This window comes from Phalacrocorax carbo, chromosome 4, assembly GCF_963921805.1.
Source record: "Phalacrocorax carbo chromosome 4, bPhaCar2.1, whole genome shotgun sequence".
NCBI lineage: Eukaryota > Metazoa > Chordata > Aves > Suliformes > Phalacrocoracidae > Phalacrocorax > Phalacrocorax carbo.
In genome coordinates, this window is record NC_087516.1 from 170,433 (window position 1) to 195,053 (window position 24,621).

At 61.8% G+C, this 24,621-nt stretch overlaps 1 protein-coding gene across 1 annotated transcript in view; it reads right to left on the reverse strand.

Annotated features, from left to right (window-relative positions):
• Positions 1–24,621, reverse strand: part of LOC135312967 (dedicator of cytokinesis protein 2-like) — an 80,595-nt gene that overhangs the window by 42,224 nt on the left and 13,750 nt on the right. Inside the window, exons 18-28 of the mRNA XM_064448690.1 lie at positions 24,100–24,289; positions 21,013–21,110; positions 20,408–20,497; positions 19,697–19,797; positions 19,405–19,539; positions 13,348–13,459; positions 7,624–7,694; positions 6,894–7,000; positions 4,879–5,006; positions 4,072–4,143; positions 1,940–2,035 (exon numbers count right to left, since the gene is read on the reverse strand). Coding sequence (XP_064304760.1) covers positions 1,940–2,035; positions 4,072–4,143; positions 4,879–5,006; positions 6,894–7,000; positions 7,624–7,694; positions 13,348–13,459; positions 19,405–19,539; positions 19,697–19,797; positions 20,408–20,497; positions 21,013–21,110; positions 24,100–24,289 — 1,200 coding nt within the window. The remainder of the gene's footprint in view (positions 1–1,939; positions 2,036–4,071; positions 4,144–4,878; positions 5,007–6,893; positions 7,001–7,623; positions 7,695–13,347; positions 13,460–19,404; positions 19,540–19,696; positions 19,798–20,407; positions 20,498–21,012; positions 21,111–24,099; positions 24,290–24,621) is intronic.

Here is a 24,621-nt window from a genome sequence, read left to right on the forward strand (position 1 = left end):
CCAGCGCCAGCCCCGCTCGCCGGCAGCCACCCGAGCCTCTCCTGCGGCAGCTTGTCCCTTCCCTGCAGGGCGCGCGCAAGCCCCGTGGGACCGGGCTGAGCTGTCAAGGCAGGGGCAGGGGCGGCTGGAGGCCCCTCAGTGCCCGAGTTCCTGCAACAGTGAACGCGGGGCACTCCCCTCTTCTTGACCAGCAGCAACAGGATGGACAGAGGCCACCCCCCAGTGTGGGCACATGTCTCTGGTCCCCCCAAGCCTTCCTGGCAGCCACAGCTGCTGGAGCAGCCTGGGCTGAGGGGCCCCAGACACCGGGGTGAAAGCAGGAGCTGCAGCAGCGGCATGGAAATCATGAACAACACCGGGAAAGCTGCCAGACGGTGTTTCTGGAGCCTGGCGGAGCCAGCATGTGGGAACGGGAGCAAGTGGTGGGAGTGAGGCGCCGCCAAAGGACCGCTCCCCTTCTCCCACACTGCATATGGGGCCACGCTTCAGCACCCAGCATCCCTCCTCGCCTCTGCCACAGCCTGGCAGAGCGCGCCCAGCAGCTCTTTTTGCTCTTGCTTCCTCTGGCACTGAATCACGCAGCCTGGGAACAAAGGCTAAAAGCAAGACGACACCAAATGCGATCCTGTACGCGTCTCCTGCCTGAGTCACCTCTCCTGCCTGAATCATACTGCAACGCCGAGAGCCCACCGTGCCCAGCCGGCGCGGCCCCAGCAGCGCAGGTTTTGGCAGCAGAGTCGCGGGCGCGTCTGGCGAAGCGGCACTGCCTGGCCACGAGGCCACTTGTGCCCAGGCACAGGCCGGGGACTGCACTCACCATCAGCTCGGACAGTAAAGCCACCCCAGGATGGCAGAGCTGCTGTTGGGGGACATCACTGCGGGGCTGCACTGCCAGGGCCGCGCCAGCCGAGCGGGCAGGGGAGGGCAGGCTGAGCCGGGGGCAGGAGGGGAGGCCTCGCACCTCCCCTGTCCCTCAGGGGTACAAGAAGGGGTCACCAGGCAGGGAGCAGCAATGCCGGTGCCTCAGCACATTGGTGGGAGCAATCCCAGCACCCGGGACACCTGCAGACCAGGGAAGCCTTATGCACCGGAGAGCATGGGCAGGGCCAGGATAAAACTCTTGTCCTGCCCGCCAGCTTTATTGCCTCGGTCTAGTTAGATCTTTATTAACAAGAACAAAGAACAGCGTGGCAAACATGCAGGCTTATCCCAAGAAGGCTCAAGCAAAGGGCCGAGCTGCCACCCCGGATGCCCACACCCCCTGGGGCACGGCTCGCAGCGTGGCACGGCGCGGCGCTTCCCCACAGCACGGCGCTTCGGCACGGCTGCACGGCCCTGCCGCTTGTCCTGGGCTCTGCCCACCCTCGCAACCCAGAGCCGCTGGCTGGGCGTGCTGGGCCTGCCGCCACGTCCCACGAACCCATGCTGGCCGCAGCTCTGTTTCCCCCCCTTTCATGATTAGACCACGGCAGCTGGCGCAGCTGCTCTGCCCGAAGCTGTGGCTGAGCAGCGCTCTGACCTGACCACCCCTCCCACGAGAGGTGGGTGTCCCAGCACATTCCCCCCACGTGTTCTCGGGATGCAAAATTGTGTCAGCTCACCGGGTCCAGTCACTGGAGAGCACAGCCCCTCATCTGCTTCCCAAATGGGCTTCCTGCATCACAAACACCCTGCCTCCTCCTCCCAGCGCACCCTCTGCTCAGACCTGCTCCTGGCACGGCTCCCCCTCCCTCTTGGCCTTCCTCATGTATCCTGCTGTGTTTAATACCTGCGCATCCAGCCCCAGCTCGGTACCAGGCTGCAGCGCGAGACGAGGAGCAGCGCTGGTCACCTGGCCCCAGACCCCTAAATCAGCAACGCCTTTTGCATCTCCCCTGTCACCCGAAGGCGCGCGGCCCCGATGCCCAGCGCGGTGGGAGGCGGCGGCGGCGGTACTCACCCGCAGGGAGTTCTCCCGGTCCAGGACGATCACCCTCCGATTGACAGTGTGCAGCAGCCGCTCCAGGATCAGCTGGATGTGCTTCTTCACTTTCACCTGCAAGGCAAGAGGTGTCACGGCCATGCCTGAGTGGCTGGCGTGCCTGCTGTGGTGCTGGCGGGGAGGACACAGGTGACAGCACCATCACCGCAGCGGACGGGAATCGGCCCCACAGCGCAGAGCCAGTACACGCACCCCAGCCCCTGCAGGCACCCAGTGCTGGCAGGCTGGGCTGGGGGTACACCACCTCCCAGGCCACATGTGATTGGACCCCCTGCACCACTGCAATTACTGCAGCTCCCCAAACAAAGCAGGCAAAGAGATTGCAAAGCCCTTGCAGTTATCCTTGGCAGAGGGTGCGGGAGCCAGGACCAAGGGCACAGGTTTCCGCAGCACCCCGTAGTGCCCTTGGAGCAGGGAGGAAGCAGCTGTGCTCCAGCCACGGCAGGTGGCGGCCGTCAGACGAGCCCCAGCACCCCTGCAGCTCCAGCTGTGGGGGACCACGGTCACCGGGCCAGCCCTGCACCCAGCATCCTCAGCCGTGGGGCCGGACCGCTCTGGTCCTCGGCAGTGGCCAGGCGGGAGCGCACTGCCAGGACAGACCGGCTCGTGGCACCTCAGGAGACAGGAAACCACAAGCTGACTCTAAAGATTTTTGATTTATACAAAATACTGAAATAAAGTGTTGTCCACTCCAGCACAGCAAGAACGGCTCGTTTAATCACCGCGCAGGGGGCTGGCAGCACCAGGGCAAGCAGCTGGAGCTGCAGCTGGACAAGGCGATGCACCCCGGTGTAAATACGGGCTCGGGGTCCCTGCACGGCCCAGCCTCCTACGCCTCCCTGGCAAAGCCGGCCACCCGCTGGGGACGGCTGCCTCCGCACTAGCCAGAGCTGCCCCCCAGCGCAGTCAGTACCTCAGAGGCGGGTTTCAGCTCACACGGGGCTGAAACAAGAGATGTATCCTCGCCCATGAGCATCCCGTCTGCTCCTTAAAGGCTATTTTAGGTTTAAAAGTTAAGGCCAAACCGAGACGTTTCAGCCACAATTTCCAAGCTTTCCCTTCCATTGCCTGGGCTTCCCAGTGCCACAGGAATTAAAAAGCCACGCTCACACAGCCACCTGGCCCACCCAGGACGTCGTGGCATGCATCTAAATGTAGCTTCTATAGCACCAGCCACTGTGCTGTAGGTGTGACATTGGGACTTCCCAAGGGGTCCCAGAAAGGGACCCCAAAGCACAGACCAGCCTAGAAAGGACAGAAATGGAGGAAGTATCGGGCAGAGGCAGAGCAGATCCCTGCGCCTTCCCAAAACGTTGCAGGGACGGCCACCACCGGCAGCTGCCACGCGACTTCCAGCCACTCGGCCCCGCTGTGGGTGGACTGGGGCTTGCGGGGAGAGACGGGCTCCCTGGTGGCACAGGGACATGGCCCGCTGCTAGCTGCAGAAAGGCGGGGGATGGAGGGCAGCACCCACGCAACACAGGGGAAGGGGGACGGACCGAGGTACGGACACGCCTGGCCCCACCAGGCACATCAGCCCGGCACCACAGCGACGCGACCCGGCGTCCCACACAGCGCAGCGTGCCGCGTTTCTGTGCCGCAGGGAACAGAGGAGGAGAAGGGTGACCCAGGGAGGGAGCTGCCGCTGCAGTTGTGCGAGGGCTCGGCTTGCGCCTTGGACCGCAATGTACTCAGCCCAAACACCCGTGATGCCAGGGCAGGAGCCTACAAGGAGAGCCAGGACACGCTGCCGGGGCTGCTGGCATTCACCAGTAGTGCTCTGTCTTTTGCACGTGCTTCCAGCGATGCAAGCCCACACTTTATCCTCCACAACATGAGGCGCTGGGGGCTCAGAGCATGCCTAGAGCCACGCAGACCCCCGGCCCCCCAGCCCTGCAGGGCACCTCCCAGGCCTGACCCCATCACCGCAGCATCCCTGCCAGCAGCCCAGCTCCACGCGTTGACTCCAGGTGACTGTGCAGGGTTTGTCACCGTACCGAGATGTAGATAAGCCCTTCCCGACTGCGCAGGGGCGCATGGCTCCTTCCCGCCATCCGCCGAGAGCCCAAGCCCACCAGAGAGGCACTCACCAGCTCCGCGTCCCCACGGTCCTTGTGCCGCCCCTCGCCTGCACCACGCTGCGCTTGCAGCTCCTCCGCTCTCTGCAACAAAGAGCGTCCCGGGAGGTCGGGCCGGTGCCCAGCAAGGATGGCCCCATCCCCCTGGGCGCCAGCCCTGGGCGAGTCGGGACCTGCAGCAGGACCGTGCCTAGCCACATGCCGAGCCCGCTCAGCCCCGAGCTGCAGCTGGGCGGGTTATTACTGTGCCTCTTGCTTCGGTAGCCCGCGGCAGCAGGCAGGCTCCCGCAGGCAGCGCGGGGGAAAGGGGTACGCGGGGCTCCTCGCTGCCCTGGCCACGGCTGCGGCACGCGGGGCTGGACTCCTGCGCCGTGGGGCTCTGGCTCATGTTTAGGGCCACCACTGCCAATTTTGGATTGCGACGCTGCCCAGGGGCCAGCAGGCAATCGCAGACCGGCTGCCCTGTGCTGGGCCTGCAGGGCAGGGACGGCGAGAGCACCGCGGCGATGCACCGCCTTGCCCTCAGGTCAGGGCTGTCCCTGGGCTTGCAGGCCTCTCCCCCACTTATGGGGACTGACGGGGACTCGACGGAGGCCAGCTGAGGTGGAAATCAAAAGGTTTTTAACCGGAGCTTGGGCCGGTTCACACTGGGATGGTGGGCACCAACAGTCCCCTTTGACTTTGGATGGACCACTGTCAGTCCCAACCGTATTGTGGCCAGTAATTTGTGCTTAGCCCTACTCCAATGAGTTTAGTCAGGTCATTTCCAACGCAGTTACTGGAGAGCAAAAAGGAGGCAGCAAAGAAGACAGGATTTACCTTCTGGGCCTTGTACAGCACCTCCAGGATGTTGCTGAGCAGCTCAATACAGGCATCTTCCTCCTCCCCTTTCTCGATCAGCTCCTGCAGGATGGGCACCGCCGTCTGCAGCAGCAGCTCCCGGCACTCTGTTGGGGTGGACAGGGAGGCACGGGGCTGGTGGGCATGCCGGCACCGCCCCGGCGCAGGAGAGGGCCAGGCGGGAAGGGGACCAGCGGGGCGGACAGGGCCAGCACGATGCCTGGGCTGGGCTGCGACGCACACGCGCGGAGCTGTCAACTTCTTCCTCGGATGGAGCGGGGGTTTTGGAAAAACATTAAATCCTCATGAGAAGGCTCCAACATGGATAATTCATTGCACCCTGTTTGGTTTCGTTTATGTCTGATAAAATAAACAAAACTAAAATAGAAAAGCCTCATCTGAACCCCTCCTGCTTCAGCTTCCGCCAACAGGCTCTGTTCTGCTTCTCTGCTCTGTTAAAGGTGCTTATGATTTAACTAAACAGATGGAGGCATTTTGAACTGGACACCATCTCGATAAACTAGAGTCTCTAGCGCTGAATATGTGAAAACCTTGTGCTCTTCCTATTACATGTAACCGCGCTGCTCTGCCCAGGGCTGGCATTTGCGACACCACGCTGCGCTGACGGCTCCACGTTGCTGCTTGTCGCTGCGATGGCACCACCAGAGTGGGGCCAAGGGGAAGGGAAGTGGGGGAAAACGTTTCCCTGCTGTTTCCTTGCTGGCACGACTGTGTGCGACTGTGGGGTGCCGGAGCGGTGTCGTACCGCCTCCCGGGGCGCGGGGAGGGATGCGGGGAAGGGCCCGCGCCGGGAAGCGGGGCGCGCTCGCAGGATCGCGGCGGCTCAGAGCAGAGCTGGAACAGGCGGCAGGAGGTGACCAGCCGCTCGCACTTGATGGGCAAGCTCACGTTGCCAACTCTCAAAGTCTCCATGGGCAGAGACACAGACGGTTCCTGCTGCCTGCGGCTGAGCTGCTCCCCTGCTCCCCCGGGCCTCCCCGCTGCGCTGAAGCCCAGAGCCTCCGGCCCAGCTCCCCAAGGCAGCCCACTCCCCTTCTCTTTGAAGATGCCGTGTGGATATTTGGAAGCTCATCACGACTCCCCCGTGCCCTTTCCTGCCCCGAGCCCCTCAGTCGTTTCCTCCTCACCCTGTCTTCTAAGCTCTGCTTCTCTCACTGCTTTCTTGGGGACTTTCTCCAGTTTAACCACAAGTTTCTTGTGCCACCCAAAACTGCACCTGGAAGTAAGGCCAGCCGAGCCCTCGCTGACGCCGAGCAGGGTGCCGGGCACTTGCATGTCCGAGGGATGCTCCCCCCGTGAGGGCTGCATCGCCGAGCCCCTCTGCTCCCCCGGCCCCAAACCCCTCTGGCGGCACTGCCACCGCCTGGGGCTCCGTCCCCTGCTTGCTCAGTGATTGTTTTCATATGACAGTTTCTAACTTGAATATGGTCTATATCTTTCAAAACTTTTTCTCCAACTTATTGATATTATTTTAAACCCGGAGTCTGTCCTCCACTGTGTCTCCAGTTGCTTCTGCCTTGCAGGACAAAATTTACTATGTCTACTCTTTTTTTTCCATCATCTAGATTACTCCTAAGAATACCAAACAGCATCAGAGCCAGGGCAGACCTGGAGAATCCTTCTCGGTACGTCCTTCCAGTCCGACAGCAAGCCCCCAACACCGCTCATAAACCATCATCACACTGACTGCATATTGGCTCAGCTAAGCCGAATTTCCCTCCGCAGCCTGGCAGCATTTCAGACGGCAGGAGAGGATCCCTCCGACAGCACCAGCTGCACCCCAGAGAGGGGCTGGGCAAGGCACGGCTCCCGCACGAGCCCCAGGGAACTGCCTTCCTCTGCAGAGCCGCCCTGGGCACGGGTGCTGCCTCAGGGGCAGAGGAGGGGTCCCTGCGGCAGGGACTCGTCCCCAGCGACGCTCCCAGAGCGCTCAGCACAGCAGTGCCGCCAGGACCCCCGGCGTCCCTTCTCACCGTAGGACTGGAAGATCTTGCTGTTGACGATGTCTGTCAGGGACTGCAGCTTCTGCTTCAGCAGGCGCTGGGGCAGCAGGTTCCCAATGAAGTCCTGCAGCAAGGCCCTGCCATCCAGGAGACAGGATTTAACAAGTGTTAAATACGGGGCTTGCAAGAGCCCTGCTTGTTTTGCAGTCCCAAACACCTGCAGCCCCTTCCCTTCTGCCGAAGGCAAATGCAGGGTGTCGGGCAACAGCTGCCCCCGAGTCTCGGTCGGGGGCGGGCTGCTGCGCGGGGGGAGCGGCTCGGTGGGGGCAGGGAGGTGCAGGGAGGTGCAGGGCAGCACGGTCCCACCGCACAAAGCTGCAAGGCAGCCCGTGCCCACCGCAGGCGGCTGCCGGAGACACCCAGCTTAAAAACCCTGCCTGAATTTCCGAAATAGACCCGGCTGGGACTGAGGGCTTCCAGGCTCAGCCCCTGCCTGAAGCACAGGCCACTGCTAAAATTGAGCAAAATCATCCCCTGGTTTTGCACTAGGAGGGAGATAAGGAGGCAATTCCCAGGCATCAGGAAAGCCAGGCCCCTCCACCTGCCCTCGCCCTCGGCTGAACGGCATCAGTGTACGTCCCTGCCAGCAGCGCCGCGACGGGGGGTCGCAGGGACGGGGGCGGGGGCAGAGGTGGCTGCGGCAGGCGCTGAGCGTGCCGCAGAGCAGGGCTGGAAGTGACAGGGATGACGGGGACCCTACCCCAGCACAGAGGAGTCAAAGATCCCAAACACGTCCTCGAGGATGGAAGGCAGGTACTTCAGGGCTGCTCCCTGCAAAGAGACAAGAGCTGCCTGCACCAGCCCTGCTTCGCCACGGATGGACAGACAGATGCCGCATGGCAGGGGGGGGACCCCCGGCTCCTCCTGCCTCCCCCCAGGGCGTGGGTGCTGAGCCAGCACCCGCTCTCGTTAAAGCTGCCCCACAGCCACCAGCCCACCGTCCTCGCCCCCCGGCGAAGGGGCATCCTCTCGCCGAGCCGCCAGCTCCCGGCTCTGCTCCCAGCTGCTGCTCCGCAGGGGTGCCTGAGCAGAGAGCCGATTACCGGGGACCCAGAAACATGCCCATCCCAGCACAGCGTTCTCCACTTGCAATGACTTTTTTTAGAACTGAGAAGATATATATTAAGAGATTAGAAGTAGTCATTTTAATAAACTTACACAATGCTAATTTTAAATCAGAAAGCTCTATCGAGTCAAACAGTTGTTAGTCTCGCCTATTATGTCAGTTATCTTAGCCACTTCAAAAAAGTAACAGCCAAATTTGATATTTTTTTTTATTAAACTCCATGCTTACTAAAGCTGGACTGATTAACTTTAATTATACTGCCACCCTTTAACTCTGACTCAATTGCATCCCCTCCATGGCTGAGCCAGAGTCCATGGTCAGCCTCTTGGTCTACATTTAGCAAGGTCATCTGATTCACTTTTTAAAAAATGAGCTAATACAGACTTTTCCCCATTCCTCAAGGATTTTTCCAGTGTTACAAGACTTCTTAAACATCGGCACCTACGTCTCAGGACGTCTCTTCCAGAAACTGGTTCTGGCTTTTATTGTAACTGCTGAGGCAACTGTCTGGCCTTGCAGAACTGAAAATGCCTCGAGGATGAGCCCCCTCTTACGGGTTTGTCATGGCAAGAGTGCGTCAGCCTGGCCACCACATACGCGTTGTGTCCGATCTCTCCCCAGCTGCAGAACAGCAATGTCTGCTCGAACCGGCTGCCCTGTCCACGCCGTCACTGGTGATGCTCTGGCAGCGCCGGTGGAGCTGGAAGGTGGGCCGCCGGCACCCACCCGGCGGGTCCGGTGGGAGCAGGCGGGGAGATGGCCGTCAGGGAGCCCAGCGGTCACCGGCCCGGGGCGGGGGCTGCCTCTGGTGCGCGCAGCAGCGACCGGCACCTCTGCGCAGCGCCGGTGGCAGGGCGTCCTGCAGACACCCGCCCACGTGCCAGCGGCCGCAGGCGAAGAGTCAGAGCAACCTCAGCGAAGCCCCAACCACAGACACCCGTGAGCAGCCCCCCAGGACAATGCAGCCCCTGACCCGGGCTGTGAAATGCAAACGCAAACCCAAATACTCAAAGAGGCGGCAGCGGGCTGGAGCCGTCCCCTCCGCTCCGCCCTGCTGAGCTGCAGGTAAGCCGGACCTAGACCGAGGAAAGCCGAGGGGAGCAGGTTGTCCTTCTCGGGGCTTGAACAAGGGGCAACACGCGCCCACCGCAAGCGGTGACCTGCTGTTGCTGCGTGCCTGTGCGGGCTGCCTCCGGGCACGGGACCCAGTGTGGGTCCCCCGAAGCCCCACCGTGCTCAGCGCCTTGGCAGCTGCGTGAGCCCTAAGTGCTGAAGTCTGTACCCCAGTCCCACCGCGGAACTCAACTTCTTTGGGCGCAGAGAAAACCAGGGCTCCAGGAGGGAAGCAGCAGGATGCGTGAAGCCCTTCTCAAGGGCCCTCTGGCTACGGCAGCGAGCGGTGGCAGCAGAAGCCCCGTCTCCCGGGTGGAGATGTGCAAGGCAGCTGCGCGCAGGGAGCAGGGAGCCTTCCATGTCCTTCACGTCAGGGGCACCCTCCAGGTCACAGTGTGTGCTGGGTATGCTGGAGGCGCTTGGCTGAAGAGCTGCTCCTGCTCTCTGGCTAGGACCACGCCGTGGGTTTGTCCCTGGGCCCCAGCCTGGCTGACACCAGTAAGGAGAGCTAGAAGAGGCTCAGCCTCCTCTCCGTGGCTCCGAGTAGTCAAAATAGGACAAAACCTCCCAGCCTGAAGTAGTGCAACAGAGGACTGGCTCTGTCCACAAGAGAGGTGGCCTTTGCAGGAGCGTTGCAGCTAACGAGCTATTATCAGCTCTGCCTTGGGCTGATCAGATAATTGCAGCTTTAACTAAAAGAGTAGGCAGAACAGGATGAAGCTGCAAAGCCTACGTCAGCCACTAACAGATCTTTTGGGATCACCTTCAGCTGCTAGATGGGAGCTAGAGAAGCAGGGTGTCTGCAAGCTCTGCAAAGCAGCTACAAAGTCTTAGAGACTTAGAGAACAAGAGAAAAAGAGTTCTCTCCTTGGAGCACCTGCTCAGGGTGTTCAAGGGGACACCATCAGGGCTGGGTATAGCAAGATGCAGTGGCTGGGGTCCGGCAGGAACGAGTGCAGGACGCAGCACGAGAACTGTGGCCAGGGCGACCGTGGGTCAGGACACCAGGGAAGCCACAGGACCCTCCGGACGGGGCAGCAATGGCGAGGCCAGGCAGAGGCACTGGGAGCCAGGCAGCACGAGGCTGGGCACTTGGTCTGAGGCTCACAGGGGAAGAGGATGGGACCTTGCTTGCTCACAAGCCTGCAGTGCTGCTTCCCAAGGTCACAGCCTCTTGAGTCAGAAATGCCGTTATATTTAAATAATCCTGGGTGGCTTTTTCTTCCACAGATCAGTGCAGCTGTTTGCAAACTTATACAAACTTTCAGCATCCACAGCCTGCTCTGAGGAGCAGACACAGACCATCACAAGGGGCTCAAGAGCTTCATCATACAGTAGATGAGCGAGCACTTTGCCTGCTTCACGAGATGCTTCCTCCTTCCCCAGTCAGGAGAGACCTTGAGCAACCACTTCCATCTCCCCCCTCCCTCCCCGGGTCGGAGACGAATCTGCAGCTCCCTGTCCCAGCTCCTTGCTCATCTCTTTTCCATGGAGGGGTCTGGTCTGGCCAGGTAGGAGATCCCACCTGAAAGCTGCCCCATACACCTGGTCACCCTTCGCTGGGGCTTTTCCAGCTCGACCGCACGCTCTGAAGCGTGGGCACCAGACACAGATGCACCACAGGGACTTACGCGGTGGCAAAGGACGTTTTCCATTTTCTTAAGTCCCTTCCTGATAACTCCTGACTTTGGGTGAGTGTTCCTGATCAGCGCCAGGCACGGAGCTGACGTGGCCAGAGCACTATCCGTTACAGACGCAGGTCTCACCCGCCTGCACATCGGTCAGCTCAGAGCCCACTACCATGCTTTTAAAGTTAAGGGATTTCTCGCTTTTAAGACAATTTTCTGATTTTCACTTCCACACAGAATAATTTCACCTGGGCACTCTCTCCCCCCAAAGAAACACTTTGTCAGTGGCATGGGAGAAACTCCGTCACTGTAACGCCTGCAGAGCTGGCGACGAGCTCCGGGGGGGGCGGGTGACTGCAAGGAGGAGACCCAGCTGACACCATGCCCAGGGCGAGTTGACACCATGCGCCACAGCACAGCTGAGCACAAAGCCACACTCAGAAATACCAAACACAAGCTCCATCGACGACCTCGGCAACTTTAAAGTTGGGAGGCAATGACCAAAAGTGACCTGAGGGAAGTCAATGAGCAACGAACCCGATGCCGCCACGCTCTGCTGCAACGAGCTCCCCTTTCTGCCACCCTCCAAGGAGCCACCACCCAGCCAGCGACCTGGTGACGAGACCCGTGTGTCCAGGTGCTCCCACGCAGAAGAGATGGGAGCAGGGGGACTTTTTGGACTGCGTCCTGCTACTGCGCAACACCAAAGCCCACCACAGACTGTGGCCCCAGCACCTAGACCTGCTCAACACCCCAGCGATCCCCAAGGAAGAGCCTGGGGGGCTTCTAAGGGGGACAGGTCCCCTAAAGAGAACACCACAGATCTGCCAGAGAGCTTCAACCCCTCCTGCTCTCTCTAACAAAGTAACAGCAACCAGAGAAGCTGTTTTCACAGGGAAAGCTCCCGCTCAGCGGTTGGGATCCCACCGCAGAATCCGGCCGTTTCCAGGAGAAAGCACGGTCAGGCTCAGCAAACCTGGCAGCGGCAGCGGGCAAATTTCCGAGCCCCATCCCCAGCTTCCTACCCGCTGCTCCGGGCAGAGGGCGGCTCCCACGGAATCCTCACCCCGAACTAAGGGATCCTGCCCCAAAGCCACAGCAGTGCAACAGTACACGAGGAAATACCATTTTCCAGTCTGCTTTTTAACGACGTTTGGCTGTTGCGCATACCCACAGCGCCTCGATTGCACCAGAGGAGCCGCTACAGTGCTGCACGGGGAAAATCGTCCCGCTGAGGTGAGCGGCCGCTGCTGGCCAGTGGCAGGGACCCACCCGGACTGCCCCAGCCCCGACACCAGCCCAGTCGAGGTAACGGCAGCCTCAGGGGCTCGGGGCGAAGCACACGCGTGTTTCCCCACGCCTGGACACCCGGCACGGCTGGATCCCAGTCGTGGGCTTCATCTGCTCCTCTGCCTCCTCCTGACGCACCTCCTGCGCCGCACGGCCGACCCTGCCGCACTGTCTGTGCCTATTTGCCATTTCCACTGCTATTCCTGATCTTAGCCACGGGGTAGCTGCAGGGATGCCTTTTCTGGTGATGCACGAGCAGACCTTTCCCCGCTGCCCTGGACAGCGGCCTCTCCACTCTGGATGCATTTGCGAGAATTATTTTCTGCAGACCCGAACAAGGTGCCGAGTGGTGCAGAAACCGCCCAGGTGACCGTGCGGCAGCCGGTAACGCTGCAGTGCGTCGGGTTACCAGAGCGCGGAGTCTCTAGAGCAACGGCATTGAGGTGGAAATCAGAATAACGACCAGTGTTTAGATGGGAGAGGGTATAAGCAGGGACAGCCCTCCTCCTCTCCATAAGGATAGCTGTCGTGTTAGTCTTCAAACCACTTTTCTTAAACTTAGTTTATAAGGGGTTATCTGAGAATGCCGTGAAATCATCCAACACAAGAGCAGCAGCTGCCAGCCGTCCTGGGGCACGGCACATCCCAGCCTGCAGGTGAGGTCCCCACCTGCACTCTGCGGTGCCTCTCTCCAGCTGGGGGGCCACAGGTGCAGAGTGCGGCCCCAAAGCGAGACCGACTCGGGCCTGGCCCCGGCCCCGGCTCCTGCCTCCTCTCGCTAAGTGGCCCCGTCGCGTTCGCGTCCAGCTCCCAGCACCAGCACCGTCGCACTGGCGGCCGGAGGGCCTCGACACCGGCTGCCGGTAAAGGATGCAGCCATGCCCACGGGGACCCACAGTGCCAAGGGCACCGGTTCTGCTCCCCCTGGCCTCCCCATGCCAGCCTGGTCCTGGGGTGCAGGGAGCGGGGCCGGGCCAGCTCCGGGACGGGGACAAGCCCCAGGAGCCCTCCCGAGACCCTCTTCTCCAGGCAGCGGCACATGCCAGGCCAGGAGAGCATTTTCCCACGCCGTGGCCCCCGGCAGCAGCACAAGGCAGGGTGCTGCGGTCTGGGGCTTTGCCCCGGGGCACGGGTGGGGGTCCCCGGGGGGAGCGAGGCACTGTGCAGGGTGGCAGCTCCCTTTGACACCCCGTGCATGGGGAGGTCTGCGCGCAGGACAGCTGGTGTCGCCCCTGCACAGGCACAGTGGTGTCACCCCCGCCGCGGCACCGTCCACCCCGCCACGCACCGGAGCTGAGCCGCCCCGCAGCACCACCCCCCGCCGTACCTGGGAGAGCAGCGTGGGACCCTCCAGCGGGGACTTCATCAGCTGGTTCAGGGAGAGGAAGAACTGCTGCAGCGAGTGCTGGAACTCAGCCGTCTCCTTCCCCTCGTAGAGCCTGCAACAGCCAGAGTCACCACACCGCCACCGCACCACGCACCTTCCCCCGGGGCTGTGGGTGTCACCTGCTCCTCGGTGACCGTGTTCCACAGCTGGGTCTAGCAGCGAGCCCCGGCTCGGCCACTGCCCTGGCACAGCCACTGCCCGGCCCCGGGGCCAGCCAGAAGCAACGCTTCAGATGTGCAGAATTACCCATATTAAAGACTGCTACCTGCTCTCTTACAGTATTTATAGACACTACTTGTAAGTACTCATATATTTACTCTTTTGTTTTTTTTAATAGACTCTTTTACATGATTTTGTACACTGAAGGGCATTAGTATCTTCCCACCCGAGGAGGAAACCTCCTGCGCCTCCACCCTGAACACGACCAGTGCGACCAGTCGCAGAACAAACCGAACACGCGGGGAATTTCAGCCATGAGACGTGCGAAACCGCGAGAAAGTTTCGAAGCTGCTAATCAAACGCGCAATCCTAAGAATAAAGTCACCGTAGTAACTCGTCGTGACAAACGGGTCGTGTCTGAGCCGACGGACCTCGCCCTCTGACGCGGGGAGCGAAGCCGTGAGCCCCGCGGAGGAACGGTTCGCAGGTACAGACGGGGGAAGCGAGGGATAAACCGCTGACCGCCCCACGGCCGCAGAGACAGACGTGTCTTCCAGGCCGAGCTGACCCCCACGCACCGACCGCGAGCAGAGCTCGTTTGCTTCTTAATGGGGTTTTGGTTTCTAATTGCGCGCACACACAGCAGAGCAAACAGGATCTGCCGGTTTTTGCTGAACAGCTATTTTTGTTGAGTGTAGTTTTTGTAATAACTTCGTTGTTATATAATTACTGTTGGATAGCTCTCCTTTCAAATTGATCTTCCGTACCTGGTAAACGAGCCCAAGGGAACATAGGAAGCTTCGCAGGTTTGGCAGCGGTAACAAGCCTGTCGATGTGCCCGAGGCGTCTCAGATGTGCTCAGACAAATGCAGCGGCTGGTTTACAGCCCTTCACTGACTTCCAAGTCAAAGCAAAGCTTAGACTAACTCAAGAAAGGTCCCTCCCTCTCATCCCCTGTGTTAAAAGTTACTAAACAGTGGGAGCCCCCAGCAGCCCCCCGCCCCCGCGGTCCCATCCCCTGGCCCAAAACCCCACCGGAGGCCAGGAAATTTAAAGAAGTCTGTATAGGTTAACATAAGCAAAGGAAAGCTTTTACTCTCACAGCAACGATACCATGCAACGATCATCATTTATTAGAGATTTGTTGGACTTTTCACAGTCCCTGTTTTTAATGCATCTACCCAACACCAACTGACATGGATTTTCAAGCTCACCTTAAACTCTTGCCTACAAAGTTCTGTATTTTGATCTTAAAGAGGACATGCACGAATGCAAGACACTATTTTAATACTTGTAAGACACATCGTCAACACTGATTTCTGAACCTTTACGTGTGCAATGACTTAAACCAGAGCAGTATAAAGCAGTCAGAGCATGCAGCTCCATTAAGCCAAGATTTGCACTGCTGCAGCAGACGTGGGTCACCACCGTCTTTAATTTATCGCTGACCTATTGGTTTGGAGGATTTCATCAGGAAAGCTGGCAGGTGGAGCCCAGTCCCCGAGCCCAGTGCCTCTTGGGTGCCTCGGATGCTGCAGCTTCGGGCTCTGGCACACAGCCCAGCTCCCGCAAGCACCGACAGCAAAGTGGCAGGAAAAATTATTCATCCCCCAGCTCACTGAGCAAATTAGTGCGGACTCCAATAAAAACCGTGCTGAATGTAATTTACTTGGGAAGGGTCAGCGTGGCTCTCGGGAAGGGACCCTGCGAACCCCCGGGGCTCCTCCACAGGAGCCTCCAGGCAGCCGACGCTGGAGCCCAGCAGCTGCGACGCCTTTGGGGACCCCAGGGACACCAGCAAAGCCCCTGCGGGAGGGGGGCAGCAGGGACGCTCAGCAGCTGTGGGGTCCCCAGCTGCACAAGTGCCTGGCTATAGGGAGGGGAGGTAAGGGGCCGGCCCTTGCAGGGGTGCTGGGCTGCCCCGGGGCAGGAGGGGGGACGACTGGGGCCGTGGTGGAGCCTGTGGGTGCTTCTAAAGGGGGGCTGGGCGAGGGGGCTGCAAGATGGGGAGCTGTGGAGGGATGCTGGCGAGAGCAAGCGACCCAGCTCCCCCGTGCCGGCAGGAGAGCCGACCCCGCACGGGCTGAGCCCCGGGGTGATGACAAGCACTTTCAGGAAAACTTCGCCCCCCTCGGTGGCAGCCAAAAAGCAGAAGCAGCCAGAGGAACTGGCAGGGAGGAAGCCGCGAGTGGGAGGCCATGTCACCATGCCACCAAAGCCCCCGCTCCCCCGGTCCCCTCCCCGAGGCGACGGAGCCACGCAGGTGCCGGGGGGCTCCAAGGGGGGTCGGGGTTACCACGGCTGGGGCGGGGGACAGGAGAGCTCCCCGACATCGGGAGGGATGCGGGGCGCTCTGGGGGGCTCCGCCAGCCCCCACATGCCCCAGCAGAGAGCACGGCGTGCCGAAGGGGAAGGTGACTGGAGACACAGCTCCCGCGGCCGGCGCCTGGATCGGCCCCTTCACAGCCCACCAGCTCCCACAGCTCCTGCCCGAGGCGGGGGGGAACCAGGGAGCCCCTTCCCCACGCAAAGGCCACGGAGCTGCCGAAGGGGCTCGTGCCATGAACCTCCAGCCCCACACTGGCCCGGCCCTGCTTCGATCGTCCGCGCAGCAACCTGGGATTCTTGTACGCGCTTCTTGAGCTGCTCGGCTGGTTCCAGCATCAGCACATAACAAATAGATACAGCAATCTGCAGTAACTTATTATAATTACAATCTAATTTTTTTTAAATTATAGACTGTGTACAAATTGTAGCACCGTTTAAAGTATTTAGAAGATCTGAGGAGTCCATGTTATTGCACTGTTAAGATCACTAAGATAAAGGGAAAATGAACAAAACCACTACATGTCTTCAGGGATGTCTTCATTCCAGTGCTAACTAATTCACAGGGTTGTTTGCAAATGCTCCATATAATTAATTTTCTCTGCCAGAAGTTCTATAAGCTGAGGAATTTGCTCTGTATTTTCATATATGACGAGGAGGTAGGTACCTGGGTCTAATGCTGGAGCACCCCAGAGCCCCGGCGCAGGCGCCCGGCCATGAAGGAGACCCTGGGCAGGGCTGGCAGGCGAGGGCGATGAGGAAGCACAGACAGGGCTTGCAGCCACTCGCGCACCGGCAGAGCCGGCGCTCCGCCGCGTGAGCGACACGGGGAACGCTGGCCGGCAGCAAAGCAAGGCGCCGAAGGCAAAGTGGGGGCAAAGCGAGGTCTGAGAGTCACTGGGGATGCCGGGAACCCAACACTGCGAGCGGGGCACAGAGCACCGACGGGGACGCTGACACCCGCCCTGGCACCGCTGCACGCTGCTTGAGAGTCCAGGTGGAGGAGGCAGACCCTGGGCTCTCGCTCCACTCCCTGGAAGACGCTGACCGCCTGAACCGTGACCCCAGAGCACGGGCAACCCTGCTGCTTTCCCAGCACAGCCTGGCAATGCTGCATGTGGAAGGCCCTCGCCTCCCACCTCTCCCTTGGGACGCTTCAGCTTTCGGTGCCCTGTACTTGGAATGAAAGAGGAACATAACTTGCTTTTTCTGGTAACACCGATGGGTTGGTGCTTTCAGCTTTGCATTTGAGCTCAGCAGCTTGGCCGGGCTCACACATGCCTGCCCGGGGGTGGCTTGTTTGTCCCATCACACTGACTAGGACAGGAACCTCGTGTCCACAGGGACCAAATGAAACCAGGTCCTGGGAGGACTCTGGAGGTACCTGGGGGGACTTTCATAGAATCATGGAATCATTAAGGTTGGAAAAGACCTCTAAGATCATCAAAGTCCAACCATCAGCCCAACACCCCCAGGCCTCCTAAACCATGCTCTGAAGTGCCACGTCTGCACAGTGTTTGAACCCCCCCAGGGACGGTGACTCCCCCACCTCTCGGGGCAGCCTGTGCCAGCGCCTGACCGCTCTGGCAGGGAAGGCATTTTTCCCAATACCCAACCTAAACCTCCCCTGACGCAGCTTGGGGCCGGTTCCTCTCGTCCCATCACTTGTTCCTTCCCTGGGCAACCTGTTCCTGTGTCTCAGCACCCTCACAGCACGGAATTTCTTCCTTATGTCCAATCTACCTCAACCCTCCTTCAGTTTAAAACTGTAATCCCTTGTCCCGTCACTACAGGCCCTGGTAAAAAGTCTATCTTTCTTTCCCACAACCCCCTTTAAAGCTTGTGCTAAGCGGGGTGATGAGCCACTGAGCCAGGAATGCTCGAGGGGGCGGGGGCTGCCCCAGGCACCCCTTCACCAGGCTCTGGGACGGGCACCGTACGAACTCTGGTGTTGTTGCAGTGTGAGGGACCCCCCAACACCAAACACACCTTTGCATTGGAAATTATTCGAAAGCCCCGTGAGCAGCTGAAGCATGAGAGCAGCCCAGGACAAGGCCTGCGAGCTGCGCGTGCCGCTGGAGCTGCAGAGGTAGAAGGGGCTCCATACAAACCCCCTGCGGCCAGACTTGTGTCCTTGTCAACGCCGTGCTGGAGCGGTCCTTGCACAGCCCCCGCTGCCCGAACCACGGTCAGCGCACCCACCTCCTTGCGCACGCGCTGCCGGCAGCGTCGGGGCGCGGGGCGGCTCGCGGGTAACGCCGTCGGCGCAGCCGGAGGTGCCGCGCGTGGCGCGGAAGCCGCCGAGAGGCGGGGGGCGGGGGCGGCTGCAGCACCAGCCTCCCTGAGGGCAACCGCAACGCTTTCCTCTCCAAGGAAAAAGCCCCTGAGCAGCACGGGCCGGGCAGGCAGAAGGTCTCCAGGAATGAGCGGGAAGAGCGAGGCTGGACGCACGAAATCCTGTCCAGCCGCAGTGCCGGCTACACGGGGGAGCAGGCTGCCCAGGGAAGCCTTGCCATCTCCATCATGGGAGGTTTTTAAGAGCACGTTGGAAAAACCGACCTGTCGGGGGCGGCTCGGGCAGAGCCAGCCCTGCCTGGGGCAGGGGGTCGCCGCAGGTCCCTCTGGCCTCGTTCACGTGGCGTTTGGGTTAGCCATACGCCAAGGAGCTGGGCATTTCCCGACGCCACGGCACGTGGCAGCGGGAGCCGGGGCAGGGCCTGACCGCGCAGAGGTGGAGCAAAGCCACCGGCATGGCCGGGAGGGACTGTGGGCTCCACACCGGCTGACGGCAGCCAGGGCTCGTGGGAAACCCGTGCCTGCAGCACCAACGCCGATCTCACCAGCACCTCGCACCGAGGCTCTTGATCAGCACGCGCGCAGGAGGAACCGGCAGCAATCAGCCTGACGGACAGCAAACCACAGGCTTGCTTCTTGCTAACGCAGGAGTGCTGCCTCACCACCGAGGCCGAGAGCTCTCAGGCTCTGCTTGCTCTCAGGCAGAGAGCAGCTTGTGCAAGGACACCTGTCCTGCCGCGGCTCCTCGCACTGCAGGAGCTCTCCTGCCCCGAGATGGACGGCGCTGCCCGCTGCCCGTGCCAGACCACGACTGCTCCAGCAGCAACCGGAGGACAGTGTGCAGCAGAAAACTGCCGGAAACCACAAGGAGAGGAAGCGTGGTGGTGCAGAAGAGCCCGGCTGGGGACCAGCCAGCACAGCAGCACGTCCGCAGCGCGCCGGGAGCCGTGGGTGCCACCCCTGGGTGCCGCATCCGACCGAGCAGCCAGCATCAGCGTCAGATAGGTCGAGGTGCCAGTGCTGCATCCCCGGGGCCAGGGGTCAGCACCGACACCGCTCCCGGGGCACAGGAACCCCCGTGGGACCTTTCCTTTCCTCCCTCCCACAGACCCCATCCCCAGGGGCGACACTTCAGCAGTGCTACCGGCACACAGCGCTGGTGCAGCAGCCCGGCAGGGTGCGGCACCCGGACCAGTGGAAGCAACCGTGGGTACTTACTGGGCGAAGAGGTGTCGGGAGCGGACGATGAACTTGAAGACATACTCCAAGGCCTTGAAGGTGCGCATGAGCGACTCGCAGGGCTCCCCCCGGCTGGCGTGGTCCACATACTGCGTCAGCACCGAGATCAGCTTCCTGCAGGACGGGGACGCGCGCGGCCGAGGCTCAGCAGGCTTCCTGGCCACAGCCGAGCAGCCTTCGGGGCAGCTGCTGAGCCGTGCCACTCTGCCCGCCGGGCGCTCGCCCGGCCCCGGCCCCGGCCCGCCCCATGCCGCGGCTGCCGGGCACGCACTTGTAGGCGAGCGTGGCACTGAAGTGCTGGCGGATGTAGGCCTCCAGGACGGCGTTGAAATGCTGGAACTTCCTGTCAGCCACCAGACCCACGATGAAAACCTGGGGGGAGTGGGCAGTGGGCACGGCTCAGTGCAGGCAGCAGGGTGCCCGGGGACAGCCGGGTGCCCGCAGCCCCACAGCCAGAGTGGCATTGACCCCTCAAGGGGGCTGCTAGGGCTGCCTGAGCCCCCGGCGCACCCGCCCAGCCTGCCAGGACGGGCGGACCTCCAAGACACGGAAAGCCCAAAATAAGCCCCGAGCCCAGCAGCTGCAGGACTCTTCACAGCCCGTTTGCACGGAGCTCTCACCATCACCAACCACGGGTGTCCCACGCGAGCCACCCCAACCCTCCCCTATCTCATCGCTGGGGTCACTCTTGGCTCAGTGTAGGAGAAACACCTTGGAATATTGCTGGGATTGTCCCCTGGAGGGACAGTGCCCCTGCAGAGCCACAGCCCTGCCCTGTGCTGGGTCAGCTGGGCTCTACCAACCCGTGGCACCGCAGAGGAGCTGGAGGTGCTGCACAGCTTTGAGCACGGCTTGTCCGGTCAGATCAGCAAGCCCCATCTCAAACCTGCCCCAGTCTGACCTCAGCCCATCCTGGGCACCTGCACTGGTCAGTGGGGTCAGACCCATGTTCAGCGCTCGCAGGGAAGCAGATCTTGCTTACCAGGGCATCAAAGACAAGTGTGTCATAGACATCCGTGTCCGAATTCTCCATCATGATGGAGAACAAGGCATCCAACGTGTCCTGGAGGAACTGGGGGAGACAAGAGGACTGTGAGGACTCGAGCATTAACTCCCAGAGTCATCCTGGACCCACTTCTGAGTGCAGGAACCACTTGCCTGGGCACAGAGCTCCTGTGCCCATCCTTAACCTTTCTCAGCCTGGGGCATCCAGCCCTTTGCCAGGACACGACTCCACAGCCCGGCCTGTCCCTCCGGCCGCCTGCTTGCCCCAGCGGGGTTCCCGGGACTGACGGGGCAATCGCCGCAGGCAGAGGCAGCATCTCTCCCCAGGGAAGAGGCACTGAGGCCATGCAGGATGCTCCCAGTGCACCCAGTCCAGCCCCAGGCCCCCTGCTCCGGCAGCTGCTCTTGGCATGCCCGGCCGGGGTGCCAGCAAACGCCTGGTGCCCACACTGCTGCCCCAGGGAGCTTTCACATCCCTCTGCCCGCCTCGGGAGACGCGGCTGGAGATGTAAGCACAGGGCAGAGAAGGGAGTAGGTGGGAGGAAGATCCCGGCATGGTGTGGGGAAAGGTCACGGCTATACCTTGATGACCTCTCCTCCGTCCACGTTCATCAGCTTTTGGAGGTTCCCGGAGAGGAGGCTGGGCTTGGAGCGCCACTTCAGCAGCCCCAGCAGGTTAACTGGGTGGGAGGAAGGGGAGAGTCAGCACAGCTTCACGTGCAGCCAGACACAAACGTCACCGGCCCCCCAGGCTCCCCCAGCCCACCCTCGCTGTCCAGGCCATCCGGCGGGGGAGGGCCCATCCGGGGGGGACACGGTGCCGCTTGCTCCATGCCGGGGGAAGCACAGGGTGAGCACCCGTCACGCCTGAGCTGCCGCCGCTCCGTCGTGTCACTGTGCAGGGAGGCGCTGCCTCCCTCTCCCTCTCTCCCACGGGAGAGAACCCAAGACCCAAAACTCAGCCCTGGAGCTGCAGCTTCCCCACGAACCTTTCGGAGGAGTGCCCTTGGGCAGCGGGGCCGTGGGTCCCTATCCTCCCCTGACTCCTGGACCCCACTGGACGGACCATGCCGGGGCTGGGACCAGGCGAGGGCCCCCATGCCCCTTGCAGCTCCCCGGCGCCCACCCCAGACGCCCACCCCATGCTCCCGCCCGCGGCCCCTCTCCTGCGCCGAGCAGAGCTGGCGGCTGCTGGTCAGACGTGCACGGGGCCGCGTGCGGACCTGCCGGCGCCCATCCCGGGAGCAGCCACGGCACACGCAGAGCGCAGCCTGGGCACCGCACCCGCTGGTGGTCAGCACAGCGCTGCCAGGAGCCGCTGGGACCCCGCCGACCTCCGACTCCCTGTACGACTGCACGGAAAGCTTCCCGACTTCAGTACCGTAAAAGCATAAAACTCGACTAAATGGATGGTTGCTACTGTAGAAGCTGCAACTGTGCTGCAGGAAGGGGATTAAGTGAACAGCGATGGCCCTGGGCCCCTCCTGCACGGAAGCACAGCAGCCCCAGACCCCGTCAGCGCGGCAGCGATGAGTAACCGCGCGCTGTGCCCCCCGAGCCGTGAGGCTGCGGCCCCCGAGCCCCACGCCAGGACTGCGGTTTCCCCAGCTGCGTCACTGCAGTTCAGCAAAAGCAGGACGAAGCGTTCCCACCTGTTGGCCTTGCGGCGGCGGCGCTGCTGGCCGGGAGGGAGCCCGGCTTTCCCGCACGCTCTGGCCCCGTCCGAGCACCCCTGCCGCTCGCCTCCTCCACGGAGCCCGCTGGATGCCGGTGCTCCCGTGCAGCATTTAACCCTCCAGGCAGCTGGAGGCATCACCCCGAGCGGCACGGCCCGAGCACCGGCGCTGCCACGCGGCACAGCGCGGTTACACCTGGCAGGCGGCCGGGCTGCATGTCCCCGCGGTGGCAGAGGCACGTCCCCTGAGCTGGGTGCCTGCGAGGGCAGTCGGACCCCCCTTCCCGCAGGGCCGGTGCCTGGCTGCTCGCAGCCAGCCCCGCTCTCCCCGCTTGCTTCAGAGGGGCACGGGAAGATGTTTGATAACTCAAACTGCCGACACCTCTTTGTTCTGCCACCTCCCAAAACAAGGCAAAATCCCACCTACAAATGCAGATGTGCCTGTGCTGAGGTGGCACATACGCTCCTGGCTGCCCTGCAACGAACTGCGCAAAGCACCCCAGGGCTGGAAGCCCAGGCCATCGAACACAGGACAGGGTTTAAAAACAAGAAGTCCCAATTCCCACCCTGATTTTGGAAGGCCCAAGGAAGGTCACGGAGCCCCCAACAGCAACGCCCAGCAGCTCGCTCCAGCTCCCAGATCGAAGGCAGCGGCTCACTCTCCCGGGGGCAAGAGCAGATTAATTACCATCTGCAAGGGTTTGCACCAGCCAAGAAACTGCTAACTACGCACAGCCACTGGCAGCGGCTCCGCACCCCCAAGGTGGGAGAGCACCTGGAAACTCCTGGAGCCTGTTATTGTTTGTTCTCATCCCCCTGCCTTGGAAAACTAACATGCTGCTACCTCAGGAGGGCTCAGGAGAGAGATAAGCCAAAAGACAACCTTAACAAATAAGAGAAATAAATGAGAAACTATGAGTTACATCCCACAGCTATCGTCCCTAGCCTTGGCAGCCCTGACTACGTCAAAACGCTAATTCAGCGCTCATCATTCCTGCTCCCCCGGCATTTCCAGCACGCCGTCCCAGTGCTGCCTGTGACAGGAGTGAGCCCCGGTCCGGCTGCACCGTGCCAGGGACCGGTGCCAGCACGGCACCCCAGTGTGAGCAGCAGCCGGGCTGCCCCAGGGCCCTCCACAGCCCCCCAGCCCTCGCCTTCTCACACGGGGCCATGAATCACCCAGGCAGGCCCCGGGACAGATGGGCACAAGCTGTATTTACTGCACAGGTTTAGGAAGGAGGGCAGGGCAGGTCCCATTCCCTGGCCTGAGGACAACTGTCTCTGCTCTGGTGGGCAGAGCCCAGCCGTTCCCCCTCCCCGCATGGCCTCCCGGTGCTGCCACAGCGGCACCGTGTCCCAGAGTGGCACCAACGTCCCACAGCGGCACCACGTCCCACAGCGGCACCGTGTCCCAGAGTGGCACCAACGTCCCACAGCGGCACCATGTCCCACAGCGGCACCAACGTCCCACAGCGGCACCGTGTCCCACAGCGGCACCAACGTCCCACAGCGGCACCGTGTCCCACAGCGGCACCAACGTCCCACAGCGGCACCGTGTCCCAGAGTGGCACCAACGTCCCACAGCGGCACCAACGTCCCACAGCGGCACCGTGTCCCACAGCGGCACCAACGTCCCACAGCGGCACCAACGTCCCACAGCGGCACCGTGTCCCACAGCGGCACCAACGTCCCACAGCGGCACCAACGTCCCACAGCGGCACCGTGTCCCAGAGTGGCACCAACGTCCCACAGCGGCACCGTGTCCCAGAGTGGCACCAACATCCCACAGCGGCACCGTGTCCCAGAGTGGCACCAACGTCCCACAGCGGCACCAACGTCCCACAGCGGCACCAACGTCCCACAGCGGCCAGCCCGTGCGGGCAGACAGCAGCCGCAGAGCCGCCAGCTGGGAGAAGAGCGGTCAGCGGATGGAAACGCACCAGCGGGGTGGGGGCACAGCCCCACCACCACCCCCACAGAGGGCCAGGACTCACCGTTCTGGGTCAGCTTCGTGGAGCAGACGAGCGTCGAGATTTGGAAGCTGTCCCGGGCTGACACGGTTAAGCCCGACGTGCCCCCGCTCATGCGGAAAGAGGAGCCAGAGAGGAGCTTCGGCTCGGAGAAGTTCCTCATGGAGGGCAGGGTCAGGTACGCGCTGGCGTCCTCCAGCTTCCTGCTGTCACCCTGCAAGGCAGAGCGCGGCTCGCACCAGGCAGCGCAGCCCCGTGCGAGCCCCATGAGACGGCGCTGGCCCCTGGGCTCCGTTTTGACCCCGCGTCAAGTCCCCTGTGGGGGACTTTGCTGTGCAGATTGGGGCAGGGCAAGGAGGAGCCGCGCACAGGTGACGATGGCTCCCACCTAACAGCATCCTCTGGTACCCTCTGGCTCATGGGAGTCGCTGGGATGCGGGAGCTGGCCCAGGGGAATCACCACCCGCGGGGCAGAGCCCCGTGCAGGCAGCGCAGCAGGCTCGCTCGACATTAATTTCAACACAGCGCCCAACAAAGCTGCTCCCT